We start from the raw sequence: 19064 nt of genomic DNA on the forward strand, positions 1-19064 counted from the left end.
ATTTTTTCTTTCTTGCCGTGCTGGGCAGCAAGAAAGATCTTAGTTCCCTGACCAGGGATCAAACCCATGCCCCCTGCAGTGGAGCTCCAAACACTGGATCATGAGGGAAGTCCTCCTATTGAGTTTTAATGTCACACTGTCTAACACAATCCTTAGTGGTTGATTCAAAACGTTGTTGTCTGTTATGCATCAGAAAATTCATTCATATACTCATTTGTTCAATAAATATCTATGACCACCTACTGGCAGCTATGTGCCAGGCATCCCACCGGCTTCTGGACATTTGACAATGGATGAAACAGATAAGGCAGAACTCAATATATTAAATGGAGGAGAGTGATAAGTAAACAAGCAATTACAATATTTGACAAATGCTATCAAATTATTAGGAAAACACAGGAGGGGCACTGAACCCAATCTTGAACTACAGGAAGGTTTCCCAAAGAGATGTCAGTCAGGCTGAGTGCTGAAGTGAGCCGAGTAGGAGTTTATCTAGCAGAAAAGGAAATTAAAATATCTGCTGAGAAGACTTCTACATTCCATCAGACCATGATACTCAGGAAAAAGAGACGGAGGAGACTACATCTGTTGATTGCCAAGCACTGTGAAAGTGATTTGTATGTATTAAACAACTGATCTTCACAACAATATGTGAGGAAGCTATTATTAACCCCATTTTATTGAGGTAAAAAACACAAAGGCTCAGGGAGGCTAAGCAAGCTCTTTCCAGGTATGGATCCAGAGGGTGGCAAGGCCTGGCTTCAAACCCAAGAACAGGATAGATTTCTCCCATTACATCGAGGATCACTGAATTGGAAAATCATGTTCAAACAAAACTTTGCCTTATTCTTTCCAGTCAGTAAGCTTAGATCTTCTTTGAGAGAAGTAGAGAGGTATTAGCTACCAAGTGCACTTTGGCTTTAAAAAGATTTCCACTGATGACAGTATCAGAATGTGCCCAGAATGGCCAGGGACAGGGCTGAGCTTACAAATGAGATTTCCGTGTTCCCGACTCAGTGCTGTTGGGCTCTGTTCATGCTGCATGGCTGCATGTGGCTCTTCGTAATTTAGGTTCATCAGTATTTCATCCAAACTGACCCATTTTATCTTCAACCACTAAAGTGAGCCTAGGGTGTCTGCTTCTGCTTCTTTGACAGGCCACAAGCTAGAACCCATGTATATTCTGGCCTCAGACTATAGAATTAGTTTTTTCTTTACTGTCATCATATCAAAATGAAAATACACTTAGTAATGTAGGTGAAATTGTCAAAGAACTCAACTTTTGACTAGAAAGTAGGATGAGAGAGCATTTCTTTTGTTGTCAACTGCATAAATTTGTATACATATATAGTCCGAAATATCTGATACACACACACACACACACACATATATACACACACACTGATATATGTAAATATACATGTATTTTCTATACAACTGTATACATAGCCCTATATAATTTGGGTCTCTATTATGGCCCAAATGCTGCTTCTCAGAGGCAGTCTTTAAACCCCTCAGAAGTGGAGAGTGGAGAGTTCTAAGGAGCTCGTTAATCAAGGTTCATACCCAGGATGAGGGTCTACTTGCTGGAAAGGCAGCTTAAGTTCTATACTTAATCTGATTTTAGAGAAGGTGCCTATTGCAAAATTTAAATTTGTTTGGTGAATTAAGATAGAAAAAATTCTTGAAGTTTTGATTATAAAAGAATGAGCTGCACACACATAGTAATTAGAAATAGCAACACAAAAGGTAAACAAAGCTCTTTCAAACCAAGTAAATTTGTGTTTAAATGTTTCTAACTACAGTCTTATTCATTCACTCAGATAGGGGTAAATTTTATGAAGAAAAGTAAAATGGACTGAGGAGAGAAATGACTGAGGGTGATGCCATCTAGACTGGGTGGTTGGGGAAGGTCCCCTTGAGGAGGGGAAATCTGAGCAGAGAGCTGAATGTCATCGTAAAGGGCAAGCTATGTGGAGATCCACGTGAAGACAGTTCCAAGCAGAAGGATTAGCCAGAGTGAGGTTCTTGAAGTAGAAACAAGCAGAGTAGATTCCAGGAAGATGGACAAAGCTGCCAAGGAAGTTTAAGAGCAGAGAGAACTCTAGGGGAAGGGAGAGCACAGGTGTGGACAGAATTGAGGATGGTGAGAGGCAGGTCATACAGGGCTCTGAATGTCACGGTACAGAGTTTGGATTGTATTTTTTTTTAAATTTTTTATTGTAAATATTTGCTTTACAATATTGTATTGGTTTCTGCCATACATCAGCATGAATCAGTCATAGGTGTACATGTATCCCTCCCTCGTGAACCGCCCTCCCATCTCCCACCCCATCTCCCCCCGCTAGGATATCAATTGCATTTTAAATGTGGTGGGAAGCCACTGAAGAGTCTTAAGCAGGGAAGTGACATGGTCTGATTTATATTTTCTGAGAGTCACTCTGCCTAGGGTATGAAACTCTGACCATAGGAGTACAAGGGCTGATGTAAGAAGACCAGTTTGGAAACTGTGGTAATAGTCCGAGAGAAGATGACAGACAGTGAGGCGACAGCAGGTCGGGTGGTGACACACGGCACAATCTGAGATGTGGTGAAGGTAGGGCTGAACGGACCTGCTGATGAATTGGTGATGATACTTGAGGTTTTGGGCTTGAGTATTGGGAGATATTGCAATGCCACTAATTGAGCTTGAGAGGAAATAAGAGGCTAATAAGCTTGAGGAGAGAAGTCAAGAGTTTAATTTTTGGATATGTAAAGTCTGAGATATCTATTAGGTATCCAGGAGGGGATACTGAGCAGACAGCTGGCTAGACAAACAAATGTGTACAAGGGGGGAATCTTAGGGCTGGGGGTAGAAGTTAGAGATAGCAGCACGAGATGGAACATAAAGCCACAGTCTCTGGTGAGATCTCCAGGAAATATGTAGACAGAAGAGAGAGGAGGGTGAGCGCTGAGTTCCAAGGCCTTCAAGCCTAGAGCTGGGAAGAGGAAGAAGAACCAGAAAAGGAGAAAGAATACACAGGTGGAATCTCAGGGAAAAAATCTCAGAAGAATATCTCTTGGAAGCCAAAAACAAACAACAAAAAGCTTTAATAAAGAGGAAGGGTGTGGTCAACTTTGTCAGGAGTTGCCTATAGGGTGAGTAAGAACATCAATTTACATAAAAAGAAAACTCTTAGAGAAATATTACACTAAAACTTAGGGGTTCTGTAGTTATTTATATAGAAAAATAGGCTTAGACAAGATTATGATTTTTCAAACATTAACTGAACAGTCTCATCACAGATTCCGATGTTTAAAAATAGGGTGACAATTCTGATAATCATTTCGTGACCTATGTATGTCAAATTATTATGCTGTATATACACCTTAAACTTACACAGTGCTGTATGGCAATTATATCTCAATAAAACTGGAAGAAAATCTAAAAACAGTGTGACATTAGATAACAGTTTTATGTTGACTAGAGGCTTATCACACAAATAAAGCAATTAGCCCAAACTGCAACCAACAGCCTCCTTGAAAGGTTACCTGCAGGTGGGAGAGACGATTTCTTCCAACTCCGAGGAATTTTAGCAACTGCTGTAAGTTGTGTTGAGGCAAAAATATGAAAAGAGTAGGATTCCCAAACTTTGGTCAATGGGCTAAGTTTTTCTTCAGTCAAAATGCCCCATCACTGACAAGTCTTACTTACAGGTAAATGTCTCTATGTTCCACATTGAATGACAGTATTACCTGCTTTTCTTGGCCTCTCTGCAGACATTTGGTAAACTAATGACTTCTGTGTAGAGCATTTCCCTCTTGAGTAATTTGGCTTCCCCTTAACATATAACGTGCCCTAAGTGAACTATGTGCACTTACTTGGCATACATTCAAAGAAAGTGTTTAAGAAACATAAGCTAATAGTAGTAATTGTAGCAATAGTAGTAATCATATAAATAAAACATCATTAAAATTTAAAAAGCAGCATGCAACAAAAGAATCCAAAATCTAGTCCAAATCAAACTATTAAATCATCCATTGCTCAGAACCCCCTCCAGCCATGTGAATAATCCATAGTCTACCAAACAGGTGATTTGATTCTTTAAAAAGCCTCTAAAATGGTGAGGGCTGAGCATAGAGGAGACAACAGCTAGCTGAGTTGTTTTAGAATGAAGACATGCCTTCGGAATTTTTAAGTAAGCTTTACTATTTTGGATTCATATTCTGTTTCTCATAAAAGGCCTGACCAGTACCAAATTGGGAAGATAGTCTTGCCGCACAGTGATTGAGTTTAGCAGTTTAAAAAAAAAAAAAAATCCTTTAGCAACCTAAACAATTTGATTTTCTTGTCATTGCTTTCCCTATACTATCAAAAATGATGCTTTCTTTACTATTTCCAACTCATCATAAAATTGCTAAAAATCTGAAATTCAATTTACCACATTACTGCTAATTTGAATAATGGCTGAATAAAAGACAGGAAACGCTGAAGCAGCATTGATTTCTAAAACATTTTGCACTTTCCTCCTCCATCCCTGTAAAGTAAAGCTCGGATGCTACGCACAATTACACAAGAAAATCAAGAAAGCCATTACATTCAGCATTTTGTCATGATCATTGTTACCATGGCAAAAAGTGGGCCTAGTTTAGCACATCTGCTACAGGCGAGGCCCACTGGCCTTTTGTAAAGCTGGGTAACAATATAATGCCAAATTCTGGAGACTGTCACTGTTTTCTTCCAGGGTAAGACTACTGCCCACAGATGTTACTGTCTCCTTCCTTAGTGATCCAAACCAATGCCATCTTACCGTCGTATTCTTAAAGTTGTTCAGTACCAAGGAACACAGTTAATTTAGGAAGGTTACCCTTTGACCCACCTTCTGGTCTAATGGGTAAAAAATATGTGATATGAAAGCTTAGGACTCCAACAATAGCAAAAGCCAAAGTTTCAACAGTCGTAAACGTCAATAGAGCTGTACTAAAAATAGCATGGATTTAGAAGGGACCAAGACAATGCGTGATAACTAGCTGCAGGCATATTATTTTCTTATCTGTAAAATGGGAATAAAATCCCATTATCCCAAATAATCTTGTGAATAAAATCCCATTATCTCCAAATCACACTTTCTTGTGAGTATTAACTGAGACGAGCTGCAGGCCCAGACACATGAGGGGGTACTCAGTAATACAGCATCCTCCCCCTTTCTCCAACACCATCTTTTTCTTAACCACTGAGATCCCCATGCCTTTGGAAATGTTGGCTGAAGTTGGTAGGTAAATGCTTTTCTATCACTGGAAGGTAATTCATTTTGACTTTCATATCGTTTGGATACTTTCCTCAGAGAGCTGAGGATAGAATATTTTTTTAAGATCTGATAGAAGGCATAACTTTCACATCAAGAGGATAAAAGTCAGTGTCAATAATATAACACATATCACATCCTATAATTCATATTTTAAGTGACACCAATATTATCACTGTAAAACGGAGTATATACTAATTTTGACCTCACGCACAGATTTTTTGTTTTAAAAAGTGAAGCAACATTATGAACGCAGAGAAGTTGAAATTATCTGAAATGAATACATTAATCAAGTCTGCGTATTTACTAGAAACAAAGGCTACCAGCATTTTTACCAGCTAAACAAAATATTTTTTTTCTAATGAAATTTCAGCTGAGTATCGTTTATCTTAAGAGAAAAATAATGGGGCCTTACCTATTCCAGTAGCTCCAGAACTGGTCATGCAGGTAGGCATGGTGGCTACATTCATCACCAAATGAGGCTTTGCTTTCAATCCAGTGAATTATGTGCCCTTCTACAGCTAAGGAACAAAGCATTACGAATACAGAGCAAAGGGAAGGGGAGATTGAAAATTCTGACTCTGTCTGGGTCTCTGCTCATGCTTCACATTAATGAAGAGAGGCTTAACCCTCACCATCATCTATGGATGTAATTATAAAACAACACATCCTATCTGTTCGTGACAAGGAACGCTTATGCTACAGTCACATCCCTTTTGTTTTTGTCATTTACAAAAGTCTCTCTCCTATTCTGAGATTGCCTATATAAACTGACAAGTAATGCAAAAGCAAACCAAAGTGAGCCTGGCTTTTCCACAGAACTCTGTTTTAAAAATGCACTATATAGAGAAATGACTTGAAAATGGTAACCAAAATGTCTTTTGAAGACATGTTTATTTCTTAAACATAGGTAAAAATTTTTAAAGCTTAGGTTTCTTCTGAACCTATTATTTTCTGCTATTTAAAAATCTTTTGCAATTATTTCACACATTTGAATACAAAATTATCAAGCTAATACAGATTCTGTGGTAACACTTGCTAATATTAATAATTTTAAAAGTTATGGGAAAAAACACATCATTTTACTCTATAAACAAATGCATAGTAGAGTCTAAGGACTTACCAACTGGTACTTGTAAAATAAAGTCTGGTGTTTTGTCATAACCCCTTGCACGAAGCTGATCTTCATCTACAGTAAGAACAAATACTATTACTTATCACAGTATTCCATTAACAAGACAGCAATATAATTGCTTTTCTTTCTTAAAAATGTGTAAAAATTACTAATGCAGTCACACATATCATTCTTATATATGCATTGCTGTGTCAGAATAAATGAACTTTCTTCACAAACCTGAAGTAGAGATATAAAAATGTCTCTCTGTCCCTTCTGCATTTTTATATCTTTATTATAAACATCATTAATTCAAGCTGTCATATGCTACCTTTCTTATAATTGAAAATATACTCAAAATAATGAAATATACTTACTGATTAAAAGAAAAGGTTTCCACCATCATGAATATTGCTGATGTTATCAAGTCCATACTGACAACTTACAGTAATGCATAAGCACTTTGGCTTTTACAATTATAAAACAAATGCTTTCATTAAAGCAATTAAGAAAGTTTAGTTTCAACTAGTAAAACTATTTCTACGCACAAGAACATAAGAGAGAGACAAGGGACAATGAGATCCCCACAGAGAATTAATTACCCTGCTTAATACCTTTGGTCTGCTATTGTTTCTGGCATTTACCAGAGTTTTACAACTAACAACATGTAATTCTGAAAAGCAAACAGGCTTTGAGATTTTTTTTCTAAGTCTGTTCGATTTCTTGATCTTCTGTAAATATCAATGAGCCATTCAGGAGGAAAGGAGGCAGGAAAACAGAGAGCTTGTCAAAGTTGGAAAAAACTAGCTAGATGCTAGGTTTAAAAAAAAAAAAAATCCTCCAATATTTTCTAAAAGCTGTCCTTGACTTCTAATGGCATTACAATGTGATTCTGAAATGAGCAGTTCTCTGTTAGATTTTGGAGTGACCTGGTCATTCAATTCCAGACATGGCTTTCTGTCTTCACCCAACCTCAACTAATGGCCCAACCAAGTAACAAGGAAGGCTGTGTGGTCTCTTAACATCTACTGGGCTGTTGACATTGTCATGCATCCCATTCGCCTTCCTGCATCACCTTTGATTAAAATTAATGACCCATTCCCAGTGTTGGGTAGCTTATTTCCAATTCATTTGTCAGGCCAAGACAGTGGTTTCATGGCCAACGTTCAGAAATTCTGTTTTAGAACACTCTTGTGTACATCCTGAAAGGTCAGCATTTTAAACATAAATAACCTTTTAATGATAAGATACACTTAAACTAGATATTTAATTATATTTGGTTAAAGTTGGTATCCTTTACTGAAATTCTGAAGGACTGATGCTAGAATTCAAAACAATCTGCCCTGTTTGAAAGGTAAAAAAAAAAAAACCAACATAATTGTTCAGATAAGGAAATAAAATTAATCTTACTTTAAAAAAAGAGAATTTGGAAAACTAGACTGTAAATGAACAAGACTGAAAAATTTTCTGTCCTCTCAATGCATTCTGGCTACAAGAATGTTTAATGGAAAAGGCATTTATTAAATCAACCCAAGTGCCTTGAGCTGATGTTTCAGGTAGCTGATGAACAGTTTTAAAAGCTGTGAAAGTGAAAGTCACTCAGTTGTATCCACCTCTGCGACCCCATGGACTGTACAGTCCATGGAATTCTCTAGGCCAGAATACTGGAGTGGGTAGCCTTTCCCTTCTCCAGGGTATCTGCCCAACCCAGGGATCAAACCCAGGTTTCCTGCATTGCAGGCAGATTCTTTACCAGCTGACACACGAGGGAAGCCCAAGAATACTGGAGTGGATAGCCTATCCCTTCCCCAGGGGATCTTCCCGACCCAGGAATCAAACTGGGGTCTCCCGCATTGCAGGCGGATTCTTTACCAACTGAGCTAAGAATCCGCCGCCTGCAATGCAGGACACCTGGGTTTGATCCCTGGGTTGGAAAGATCTGGAGAAGGGAAAGGCTACCCACTCCAGCATTCTGGCCTGGAGAATTCCATGGGCTGTAAAGTCCATGGTGTGGCAAAAAGTCGAATACGACTGAGTGACTTTAAAAGCTGGGCTGACATTAAAGAAGAGAGATTAATAGTTTATTAAAACTATCCTAGTTTGATCAACCTTTGCAGGTGTTCAAAATCTGTTTCAGAAGGAGAAATTGTGATGTTTCTGACAGTGGCTAAAAACAAAATCTCAAAGGTCACCAAGCAATCCAAATGCATACACTAACATCCCTTAAAAGGCAGTTACACTCCTGTTCAGCGCACCTAAATTACTAACACAGTGCCTACAGTTTAAATTTCATGACTTACTTAATGTGAAAAATTAAAAAAAACACCTAAACTCCTCAAACTGAACATAAACATCAGAGAATCTCTCCATCTTTCTGTGGAGAAACTCAAACTGTAACACAGTACTCCTATACTTTCTCTACACCACCCCCACATCCCTCCTTCTCAGCGCAAAGGTGATTCAACCGTAACTGTTTGAAAAAGACAGCTTCTAGAAACCTGTGCCACCATCAGCAATACTACATTTTTTATTTTTTAAGTAAAGAGGTTATTCCACACATCTGAAACACTTTGTTATTATGCATTGGGTATCGTCTCTGTTCTTTATTTTCTAAACTCTTAACTGTCTTACCTCCTCTGTTTCAACCTTCACACTATTCCTTTCAACCTAGATTTTCCTTTACTTGGCAAAATTCAGAGAAAATGACAGGACAAATCTAGGAAGTGGAATTCATGAAGAGCTGGCCCTGCTCACCTGGTCTCAGCCCCAGGAGATGGAAGTTTCTATCAAAGATCACCCTACTGGGAGATTTTTAAGTCAACCCCATCTATCTGACCAGATTTCCTGGCCTTTGCTCCTTTTCTGGTTCTCAGACAGTTAAACATTCCTTACCATGATCATTATCCAAATCACTGAGTATGGATTTAAAATTTGGTTGACCATCTGGTGGGTCAGGGTTCAAACTCTAAGATCTAGAGGCTACGCTCACTCATCACCCAAAACACCACCTCTGCCTCATTCCTTGTTCATCCCCTTGTCTTACTGTGCATAGGCCTGGCTCCCACCACACCCAGAGCCTGAAGCCTCTGCTCTGAGGACAGGAAATGTTTCTTTTCCTTTTTAAAAACCCTATTCACTGCCCTGTTCTCACCACCAACAAAAACCTGTGTGTGTGTGTCTGCGGTCACTTGTGTTTGACTCTCTGCAACCCCATGGACTCTAGCCTGCTAGGCTCCTCTGTCCATGGTTTTTCCCAGGCAAGAATACTGGAGGGGGTTGCCATTTCCTCCTCAAGGGGATCTTCCAAACTAGTGTCTCCTACACATCTCCTGCATTACAGGCAGATTCTTTACCACTGAGCCAACAGGGAGGCCATTTGGCATATATTTAATATACAAATGGATAAATGAATAAAATATAAGTGCATTTTTTTAATTTTATTTTATTTTTTTTTTATAAGTGCATTTTTAAGAGTACCGTGTCTTCAACAAAGCTGACCCAGACTGACTTAGTAATTTTCTTTCCTGATTTAAGACAGCAAAAGTGACCCAAAGTTCAAGGTGGGAAGTTTTCCTATTTTGTTTGGTCTGCAATATTTTAAATAACATTGGATTTATCCATTCCTTAATGTTTGGGCAGAATTCAACTCAATAAGCAATCCAGGCCTGGTGCTACTATAATGTGTAGCTCTTTGGTTACTTTTACTACTTTTTTTTTTGATGGTTACTGACCTGTTTAGATTTTTTATCTCTTCCATAATGAGTTTTTCAATTTTTATTTTCCTTTAGAATCTTAAGTTTCACCAGAGTTCTCAGGGCTTTTTATACATATTGGAGCCTAGTGGTTACTTATGATTCTCTGAACTTTCCAAGTGGAAAGCTGGATGTTTAAGTAACTTCTTGTTTTCTTCAAGAAAAAATGATGAGGACTGAGAAAGAAGAAAGAATAACATTAGTTTAAAAGCCTGGGAGGAGAGTTTCAGAAAAGCACTTTTCGTATAACTCCTAAAACTGTTGGGGATCAATATGAAATCAATCTTCAAATCCTGTATACCTAACTCACTCAGTGAATGTAGCAAATACGAAGCAGGGCTCTTCTGACTTAACGTATATTGAAAATGCCCAATATATCTCATAAATACTAAGTTTGTTAGAAGGCTTCCCTGGGGTCTCAGTGGTAAAGAATCTGCCTGCCAATGTAGGAGACACAGGTTTGATCCCTGGGTCAGGAAGATCCCCTGGAGAAGGAAATGGCAATCCATTCTGGTATTCTTGCCTGGAAAATCCCATGGACAGAGGAGTCTGGCAGGCTACAGTCCATAGGGTAGCAAAGAATGGGGCACGACTTAGCCACTAAACAAGAACAAGCTTGTTAATGTCACAGTCCAAATATTCATTATCAAAATTAATATAAGAATAGTTTCACTTAAAGGAAGACTCACTAGCCTCTAGATCCACAAAATGTAGGATTTTTAGATAAAGGGTACCTCATGAAGCATAGTACTTCTGAGCTTATAGTCTTCTAACATTCCAACTTACACATGATACAATGAAAGAGGTCAGCAGAAGTGACTGCCAACACCTTTTTGTTATTGTTCAGACACTAAGTTATGTCCAACTTTGCGACCCCATAGACTGCAGCATGCCAGGCTTCCCTATCCTTCACTATCTCCCAGAGTTTTCCCAAACTCATGTCCATTGAGTCAGTGATGCCATCCAACCATCTCATTTTCTGTTGTCCCTCTTCTCCTTCTGCCCTCAATCTTTCCCAGCATCAGAGTCTTTTCCAAGGACCTGGTTCTTTGCATCAGGTGGCCAACCAGCTGGGTCTTTCAAATAGCCAGATACAGATAGGAGCCCATCTCAACCAAGCTCTGGTTTGTCCCAACAGACAATATATAATTTTTAATTATGGCAAATATTTAAATTTCATCATGTGTAATATTTATGAAGTGGCAAAAAAATTCTCATTTTCCCCCTAGAAGATTTGAAAACACAAGAGCGGGGATGGGTCTTGGACATTGTTTAGTTGACACCGGCCTGAAGAGGAGGTGAACAAAATCAACTCTTGATTTCCAGCATTTTAATGATCCTTTCTCCAATATAACTAAAAATCCAATGAAACTGCATCTACAGATAAAACTGATGCTAAATTTTTCAAAACAATGCAGTTCTTCATTTATTTTTAAGTTGTCAGGCTTGCTTTCGGAGGACATTTTAAAAAAGGAATCACATAAATGTAAAGATCACTGTGAAAGTTTAATTTCTCTGGCCTTTAATTACCCTCTCCTCTAAATGCCCAAAATATCCACAGCAATTAAGTACTAATTACACAATTTCTTTTTTTAAAAGAAAGGGCTGATTTTGAGTCAGAGAACAAAACACATCTTAAACTAGTTAACATATACTTAAGAATCATAGCAAGGCATGAGGACTATAAGAAAAAGTTTCAAGTTTTCCTTTTTTGTTTCCTTAAAAGGCTTTAAATTTAAGAAATGCAGTTATTCTCAGAGAAATTATGCAAAATTCCAGTTCATAACATCTGAAAATGAAAAGGAAAATAACATTCTGACATGGCCTTTTATCTATGAATTTGTCAAAAGATTTCTAAAATCCTAGGTTAAAATACCTTGTATGACAGAATCTTTTTAACATCGGTTACATTTTTTATTAAATTGGGGAAGGGCAAAAAAGACCCTTCAATACAAATGAAAACTACAGTATATTTTTTCTACTCAAGTATTTTGTTTTTCTGTGTGTGTTTTTTTTTAATCCCCAAATACTGTTTCATTCAATAATTGGAGCTGTGGCCTTCACATCCCATATGTCTATCTTCTCTAGAAGAAAGTTTCACAGGCTTCCTACCTAATTAAAGAATTTAGCAGGGTTTTGATAATAGATGTTATTATGCTATGCAAAACATGTGCAAAGGTATATAGAACAGATATGCATTTAATGGGGAGACCGAAATGAATGAAATCTTTAGAGGACCTAAAAATTTCATTACATCTATTAGTTTCAATCTTTTCTCCCAAAGCCTCTTATCAAAGCCACTAATAAGGAATACAACTGACTGCTCTGACCTTATCCTTTGTTTACGTCTTTAGGGGACAATACTAGTGAAAACTAAAGTGCCCTAAAGACAGGGAACAAATTGGGGGGGGAGGGTCACAAGTCAGAACAGTGCATAGTGAGGCAGGGTAGGCTGGCCCCCATTGACTGGTGGTTCTGGAGACAGAGAACATGAACATGGACAACAGACGCAAAACTCTTCCTTCCGTATCTTACTCTGTTGCTGTTGTCTACAGTCGCTAAGTCGTGTCCGGCTCTTTGCGACCCCATGAACTGCAGCAGCACACCAGGCTTCCCTCTTCTTCACTCTCTCCTGGAGCTTGCTCAAATTTATGTCCATTGAGTCTGTGATGCCATCCAACCATCTCAATCTCTGTCGTCCCCTTCTCCTCTTGCCCTCAACCTTTCCCAGCATCATGGTCTTTTCCAATGAGTTGGGCTCTTCTAATCAGGTGGCCAAAGTATTGGAGCTTCAGCTGTTATCATTCTAAATTCTTTTGGTTTAACACCACAAGAGAAGGGACAAGTCAGAAGTCAGCATGGTAGAGTAAAAAAGAATTCAGGGCAAGCTGTTCGGGGGTGGGCGGGTGAAGTAATAACTGTGATGCGAGGTCTGAGGCAAGTTTCCACTAAACAGAACAGGGGGCCTGGATGGTCACAGAGCCCTTTGTAACTCCAAAATTCTGTGCAATGGATGAATGTCAGCCTTTGTCTGCCCCAGCTCTTTTAGCTGTTGTCACTGATGTGAGAGCCTGTTGTGCCTGAACCAATCTCGATGGAGGGAGGTGTATTAGTAGTTCGGAGGCATACAAGAGATCTCTACACACTGGATACAGAATCACACAGGACCCAAGAACCCATCTAACAACAACAGTAACAGATGTGACCCTCCAATACCTTTTGTTTATGGGGTATAAGGTTGCAACCTGCAGCTAATGTTTTGTGGGGTGAGATATTTGATTTTCTCTGTCCTGTTTCCTGTGCTGCCTGGCATCGCCAACCTACTCTCACAGTTGATTCGGGTGGGTGGTGAAAAACATAACCCCCAACCACTGGCCCCAGGAGTGGACACATGACCCAGACAAGCTGATCAGAGCCTATTTTTAAGATTGATTATGGGGCAAAATGAGAAGCACCACTTTCCCCCTGGGATTACGAACTCTACAGAGTAAACAAATTAGCAGTTGCCAGGGATCACCTTTGTTTTCTGAGAATGAAGCCTACATTGGAAAAAAGAAACACAAAAGGGAAAAAAGAGGAGATACTGATGGCATCGTTTTGTCGTCTAAATTCTAGACACACTAGAAGCAAACTTCTCCTTTGGACTTCATAGGTGTTATCTCCGAACCAATATTTCTCCCTTTTGTGTGTGCATATAATCCAGTTTGACTGGATCTCTGTCACTTACAACCAAGGTAGTTCTAATGTATCAGCAGTGGCCAAGATGTTGGCTGATGTGAGTTATGCAGCCAGAGCAATGGCTGAGGGAAGAGCTGTGGGCTTCAAGCAGGAAGACTACCATCGTAAGTGGACAGGCGAACCTGCCTTCAAAGTCCTACAGAACCTGTCTTTCAGCAGCAAACGTGTCTGTGGTTCTTTTCTCTTGGTCCCAGGGAGAAGCATGCATAAGCAAAGTCAGTAAGATAAGTAAGTAAAAGATGGTCCCTCACCTTGATGATTTCTTTAGGAAGGGAAGAACAGACCCCAGATTCTCCACATTCTGCCCCTCAAAATAATGTTCCTGTTACTTGGAAAACTGCATCTTATTTTTAACCTTTGGCTAGGAATTTAAATAGTTGATACTTTTGGAAACATCCAACCATCTTAGTTCCCTTTAGCCTATGTAACCCTATGTTTTATCTCTAGTCTCTTACCCTCAATGGCTAATATCTGCATGTACACACAGTCTCAGTATTCTGAATCTCATCTGTTCCCACTGCCTATCCTTCACCTGAAGTCATAATTCCATATCACATCATAATCACTTCCCCGGAGCACTGCTGCTTTAGATAGGGAATAAAGCAGCAGGAGTAGACGAACTCTCAGAAACACAGATCCTAATTTCTTACAGCAAGGGATATCCTTCAGTAAGCCTATTTGGCTTTATACAGATTGCAGCCTCCTGGAGTCCCACAGAGTCGTACATGAATGCTAGAAAAAGCACCTATGTAAAATATGCTGGCCTGTCATAAGGCAAGACCAAACATGGTAGGGTGAGGCAGGGAGGAAGCAAATGTCTCTCAGGTGTCACTCAAAATAATTGTTAGCTGCTACTAATAGGGCAACATTCACTGGGAAGAATAAAATATCTCTGGAACAATCCTTATTAAGCCAAACTTAACAAGAATTTGCACCAGACAGTAGCTATGGAAGTCACTAATGATAGTCCCTCCAACCTGGAGAAATGCCAACCCATGGAGGATGAATGTTTGTCTTCAGCCTTTGATATTTTCCCTATCATTGCAAACATTCTTGTAGTCTTCTGGCTATCACTGTTTTCCTTTTCTCCCTTGCCTTGTGTCCAAATCTCTCCTCTCACCCCACACTCCCAAAAGAAAGAGAGAGTGAGGCTATAAAATAAAATATGCTACCATTAATTACTTGAGAGATATAAATTAAAACATCTCCATCAGACATGATACATTCTCTATTTCATTGATACTAGAAATGGAACAAACCCTTAGCAGAAGGGATAAGGATGGTCACAATGCCTAATTGGTCAATTTCCTTGTGTCTTCAAGCCTGAGAGCAGGCAGCAAGCTCTTTGCCTCTTCTGAGACTTTAAATGCACATCAATAAATGTTCATTCTAAATTAACTACACTTGGAATTAACTGATTTATACTTATTTGAAAATTTCCTGGAAGGATCCATGTTTGACTTGTTTTACTTTATTATTTTTTTTATTTACAATGGTACATGCCCATAGCAAGTACTTAAAAGGTAACAGTTTGCTGCACCAAAAGAAACAGTGGTTAGCTTAGGGCTAATACAGCCAGGCTAATGAGTTCAATCAGCCACTTGAGAAGCACATGGAGGCAGGAAGAGGCTGCTGAGAGAGAGCAGATGAGTAAGATGAGTAACTAAAATTCTATCACTACTTCAGGAATAGTTGCTTACAAGCCAGTAGCATTTTCTTCCTATGTTGAGGGTAACTATTGATTTTTAACATAATCTGTAACTTCTTTAAAAATTTTCACAGGAGAAGCAGGACCACAGCCTTGAATGTATTTATTTTCACTACCAAGACAATCAAGTGCGATACACTAGATGAAAGTGAATTTTTACTGGGACGGACAAGGCAATAGTGTGTGTGGGCTGGAGGGAAGGAGTGCTTATCATCATCTTCAAACTAATTAGGTATTGTTCCTGGCATGCCTGGTGATTCAGACAGTAAAGAATCTGCCTGCAATGCAGGAGACCCGAGTTTGATCCCTGGGTTGGGAAGATCCCCCAGAGAAGGGATAGGCTACCCACTCCAGCATTCTTGGGCTTCCCTCGTGGCTCAGCTGGTAAAGAATCCACCTGCAATGCAGGAAACCTGGGTTTGATCCCTGGGTTGGGAAGATACCATGGAGAAGGGAATGGTTACCCATTCCAGTATTCTTGCCTGGAGAATTCCATGGACAGAGAGGCGTGGTGGGCTACAGTCCATAGGGTCACAAAGAGTCAGACACGACTGAATGACTAACACTTTCACTGTTTTTCACTTCACTTTCCTGGCATGCAGAGAACATACTTAGCAAAAGTAAACTGAAAAAAAATGACTGAACAATGAATAAAAGAATTATGAGATCTCTGAGGAAACTGCTAGAAATTACCTGTATTCATTTGCTTATAATTTGTTTGTAATTTGACCATATCTACAAAAGCAGGGCCTTCATCTGACTTATGTCTAGGGCTTAAAATAGTACCTGATTCAGTAACTGATTGTTGGAATAAATATATGAATAAATAAAATATATTTTCTAGTTGGAGAACCTAAAGTCATTTATTCAACGTTGACTCTTCTTAGTACAATGTAAATTTTGAGAAGTATGAAATGGATAAATGCACAAGATAGGATAAATCCATGAGTACACCTAAACCTTCAACAAAAAGGAGACTTCATTCTTCCTTTCCAATGTAGTGCCTGGTTAAATCCTGTGGACCTGATTAGAAGAGCCGACTCGTTGAAAAAGACCTTGATGCGGGAAAGACTGAAGGCAAAAGGAGAAAGGGGCCGCAGAGGATAAGATGGTTGCATGGCATCACTGACTCAATGGACATGAATTTAAGCAAGCTCCTGGAGATAGTGAAGGACAAGGGCGTGCCTCCCTGGGATGGGAAGCCTGGCGTGCTGCAGTCCTTGGGGTCACAAAGAGTCAGACACAACTTAGCAACTGAACAACAAATCCTGTGCCATGGCAACTGTTCAGTACGTGGTTATGAATCAAGAAAACTAGAAATTATTAGGGTTATGATAAAAGCAATTTATTTTTATTTTTCTCTTCTATCTGACCTCTCGGTTTTAGAGAGGTCAGATAAAATACGTATTTTATAAAATGACATATAGAGCACAATAGGTGGAAATTTTAAAATAAGATAAAAAATTTCAGGAAGTCATAATTCTTAAGAAGGGGTAATATACAAAGGATAAGAATCCTTGTCTTTTGAAAGTAGTCCAGATTTGAGGGAAGGAAGGAAAGAGAAAGGGAGAAAGAGACACAGAGGGAGAGATTGATTTTACTTTCAGTTATTAAAAAAAAAAATCAAAGTAAAACAAACATGCCTGCAATGTCTCTGAAACAAAATTCAAGGCATACACATGAAAACAAGAAAATATAAAATGAGATTAGTAGTCTATTTATATACCTATGTTTTTGATGATCTATCTAAATTTACCTGGTAACAGTACTCTAGATCTGATTATTCACTGTGAAGGGAGTATTTACAAGGTAAAAGAACAAACCCATAATGATACTCCATAAGAGGCTTTGGGTTTTCAGGTTTTAACCATAAATAAACATGTATTAATTCAGTACTACATTAAAATGTTTAAAATGCATAGAATAACAACCTCTTTGAATACTGATGAGGAAATGCTTCAAAACAGGACTGAGGTTACATGAAGAGAGCTAAATACGAGTTAAGGATCATCTTTGGTATGCTTCAATAAAAGAATTACTGTTAGATCCTAGAGTGCAGAGGAACAGATGAGCCTGTTCCATTTTAAATCCCCTTTCTGAACATGTTAGCAAAGGGCAGTGGCTCCCTGCTGTGTCTCTGCACTGCCTTTGTCCGCTGTGGCCAGCGCTATCTAGTGCCTTTAGTTCCTAGAATCAAGGGAGTTGAGGACCTGGGACTAAGTTTAAGCCAAGAGTGAGCCCTTTGTTCTTCCTCCCTGTTTGGGTCTTCCGGTCTTTAGGAAGGAAGCAGAAAAAAACCAGATTAAGCAAAGAAAAGGTGCCAAGGGCTTGACTACCCTTAAGCAGATGGTGCCAAGAGTGTTACACCAAGTGGTCTTGAAAATATGACTGCTCAGTTGCTGGCTTCGAACAATACACCTGGCCACACCTTATTGGCCACTGAGTGGTCAATATGATCAGATACTTTATAATATTACTGAAACTCCGTAGTTCTACAAAGTGCAGCACAGGACATTCATTCAACTGGTTCTGAAGGCATTATACACCTTATTTTTCATTAGATTTTAAAAGGTAATTTCTATCTAATTCACCCTCTTCCATACGCTGAATATTTCAGTTGTTCTTCTTATAAAAAAAACTTGTTGCTTTTACATATCAATATTTAATTTAGTAATCTGAGGCCCCTTTCCTAATTTATCAGGTTTCTTCAACTCTCACTGGAGAATATTTATGGTATACCCCCTCTTAAAATTATATCAACCATTTACAACACATTCAACTCCTTCAGGTCATTAATAAAAATACTGACTACTAAGACCTAAAACAGATTTCTTGCAGGACTGTTTTCAACATCCTTTCCCAACTTGACATAAGATCATTTGACTTCCCTTGGCTAAGTCTTGTTCATTTTGGAGCAAAAATTATGTAATCCAATAACGCTTAATTTTTTTAACCGAAAAAAAGACGCTATGCAAACTCTTAACATAAAATAGATGTGTACAATAATACAATCTGTATAGAACCTTGACAAATTACCACAGTTAAAATGGAGAAGAGGATTTAATTCCTGGTAGAGTGCTTTGCGGTTGCTATGATCAGTTATCACATGTATGCCTTCTGAGGCTTAATTTTTAACACCTAAGAGATGTTGAAAGAAATAACAGTCTGTAATAGGATTCCACGTTGGCAGACAAACACATATGAACCTGCGAGATTTTAAAAAAATCATACTCATATGATGACAATTCACTTTTGGCATAAAAATAATAAAAGCTCAATATTTCATTTTCAAGTGAAAGTACTAGGCAATTCCATACATGAGACAAAAATACCTAACATGAATTTTTCTAACCATTCTTTTCAATATATAAAGCATTTTATGGACAATATTTCTTTTGTTTCCTTCTCTCATAAGGCCTAGATTATGGTTAATATCTCATGACACCAAAAGTAATACTGCAACAGAT

The 19064-nt window shown here is 38.6% G+C and overlaps 1 protein-coding gene across 5 annotated transcripts in view; it reads right to left on the bottom strand.

Annotated features, from left to right (window-relative positions):
• CDIN1 (CDAN1 interacting nuclease 1) overlaps positions 1 to 19064 on the bottom strand; it is a 229269-nt gene that overhangs the window by 101192 nt on the left and 109013 nt on the right. For all 5 annotated transcript variants that reach the window (XM_043919271.1, XM_043919269.1, XM_043919272.1 and 2 more), the window contains 2 exons: positions 6409 to 6474; positions 5701 to 5806 (listed from right to left, as the gene is read on the bottom strand). In XM_043919271.1, the coding sequence (XP_043775206.1) occupies positions 5701 to 5806; positions 6409 to 6474 (172 nt within the window). The remainder of the gene's footprint in view (positions 1 to 5700; positions 5807 to 6408; positions 6475 to 19064) is intronic.

Source organism: Cervus elaphus, chromosome 12 (genome assembly GCF_910594005.1).
Source record: "Cervus elaphus chromosome 12, mCerEla1.1, whole genome shotgun sequence".
NCBI classification, from domain to species: domain Eukaryota; kingdom Metazoa; phylum Chordata; class Mammalia; order Artiodactyla; family Cervidae; genus Cervus; species Cervus elaphus.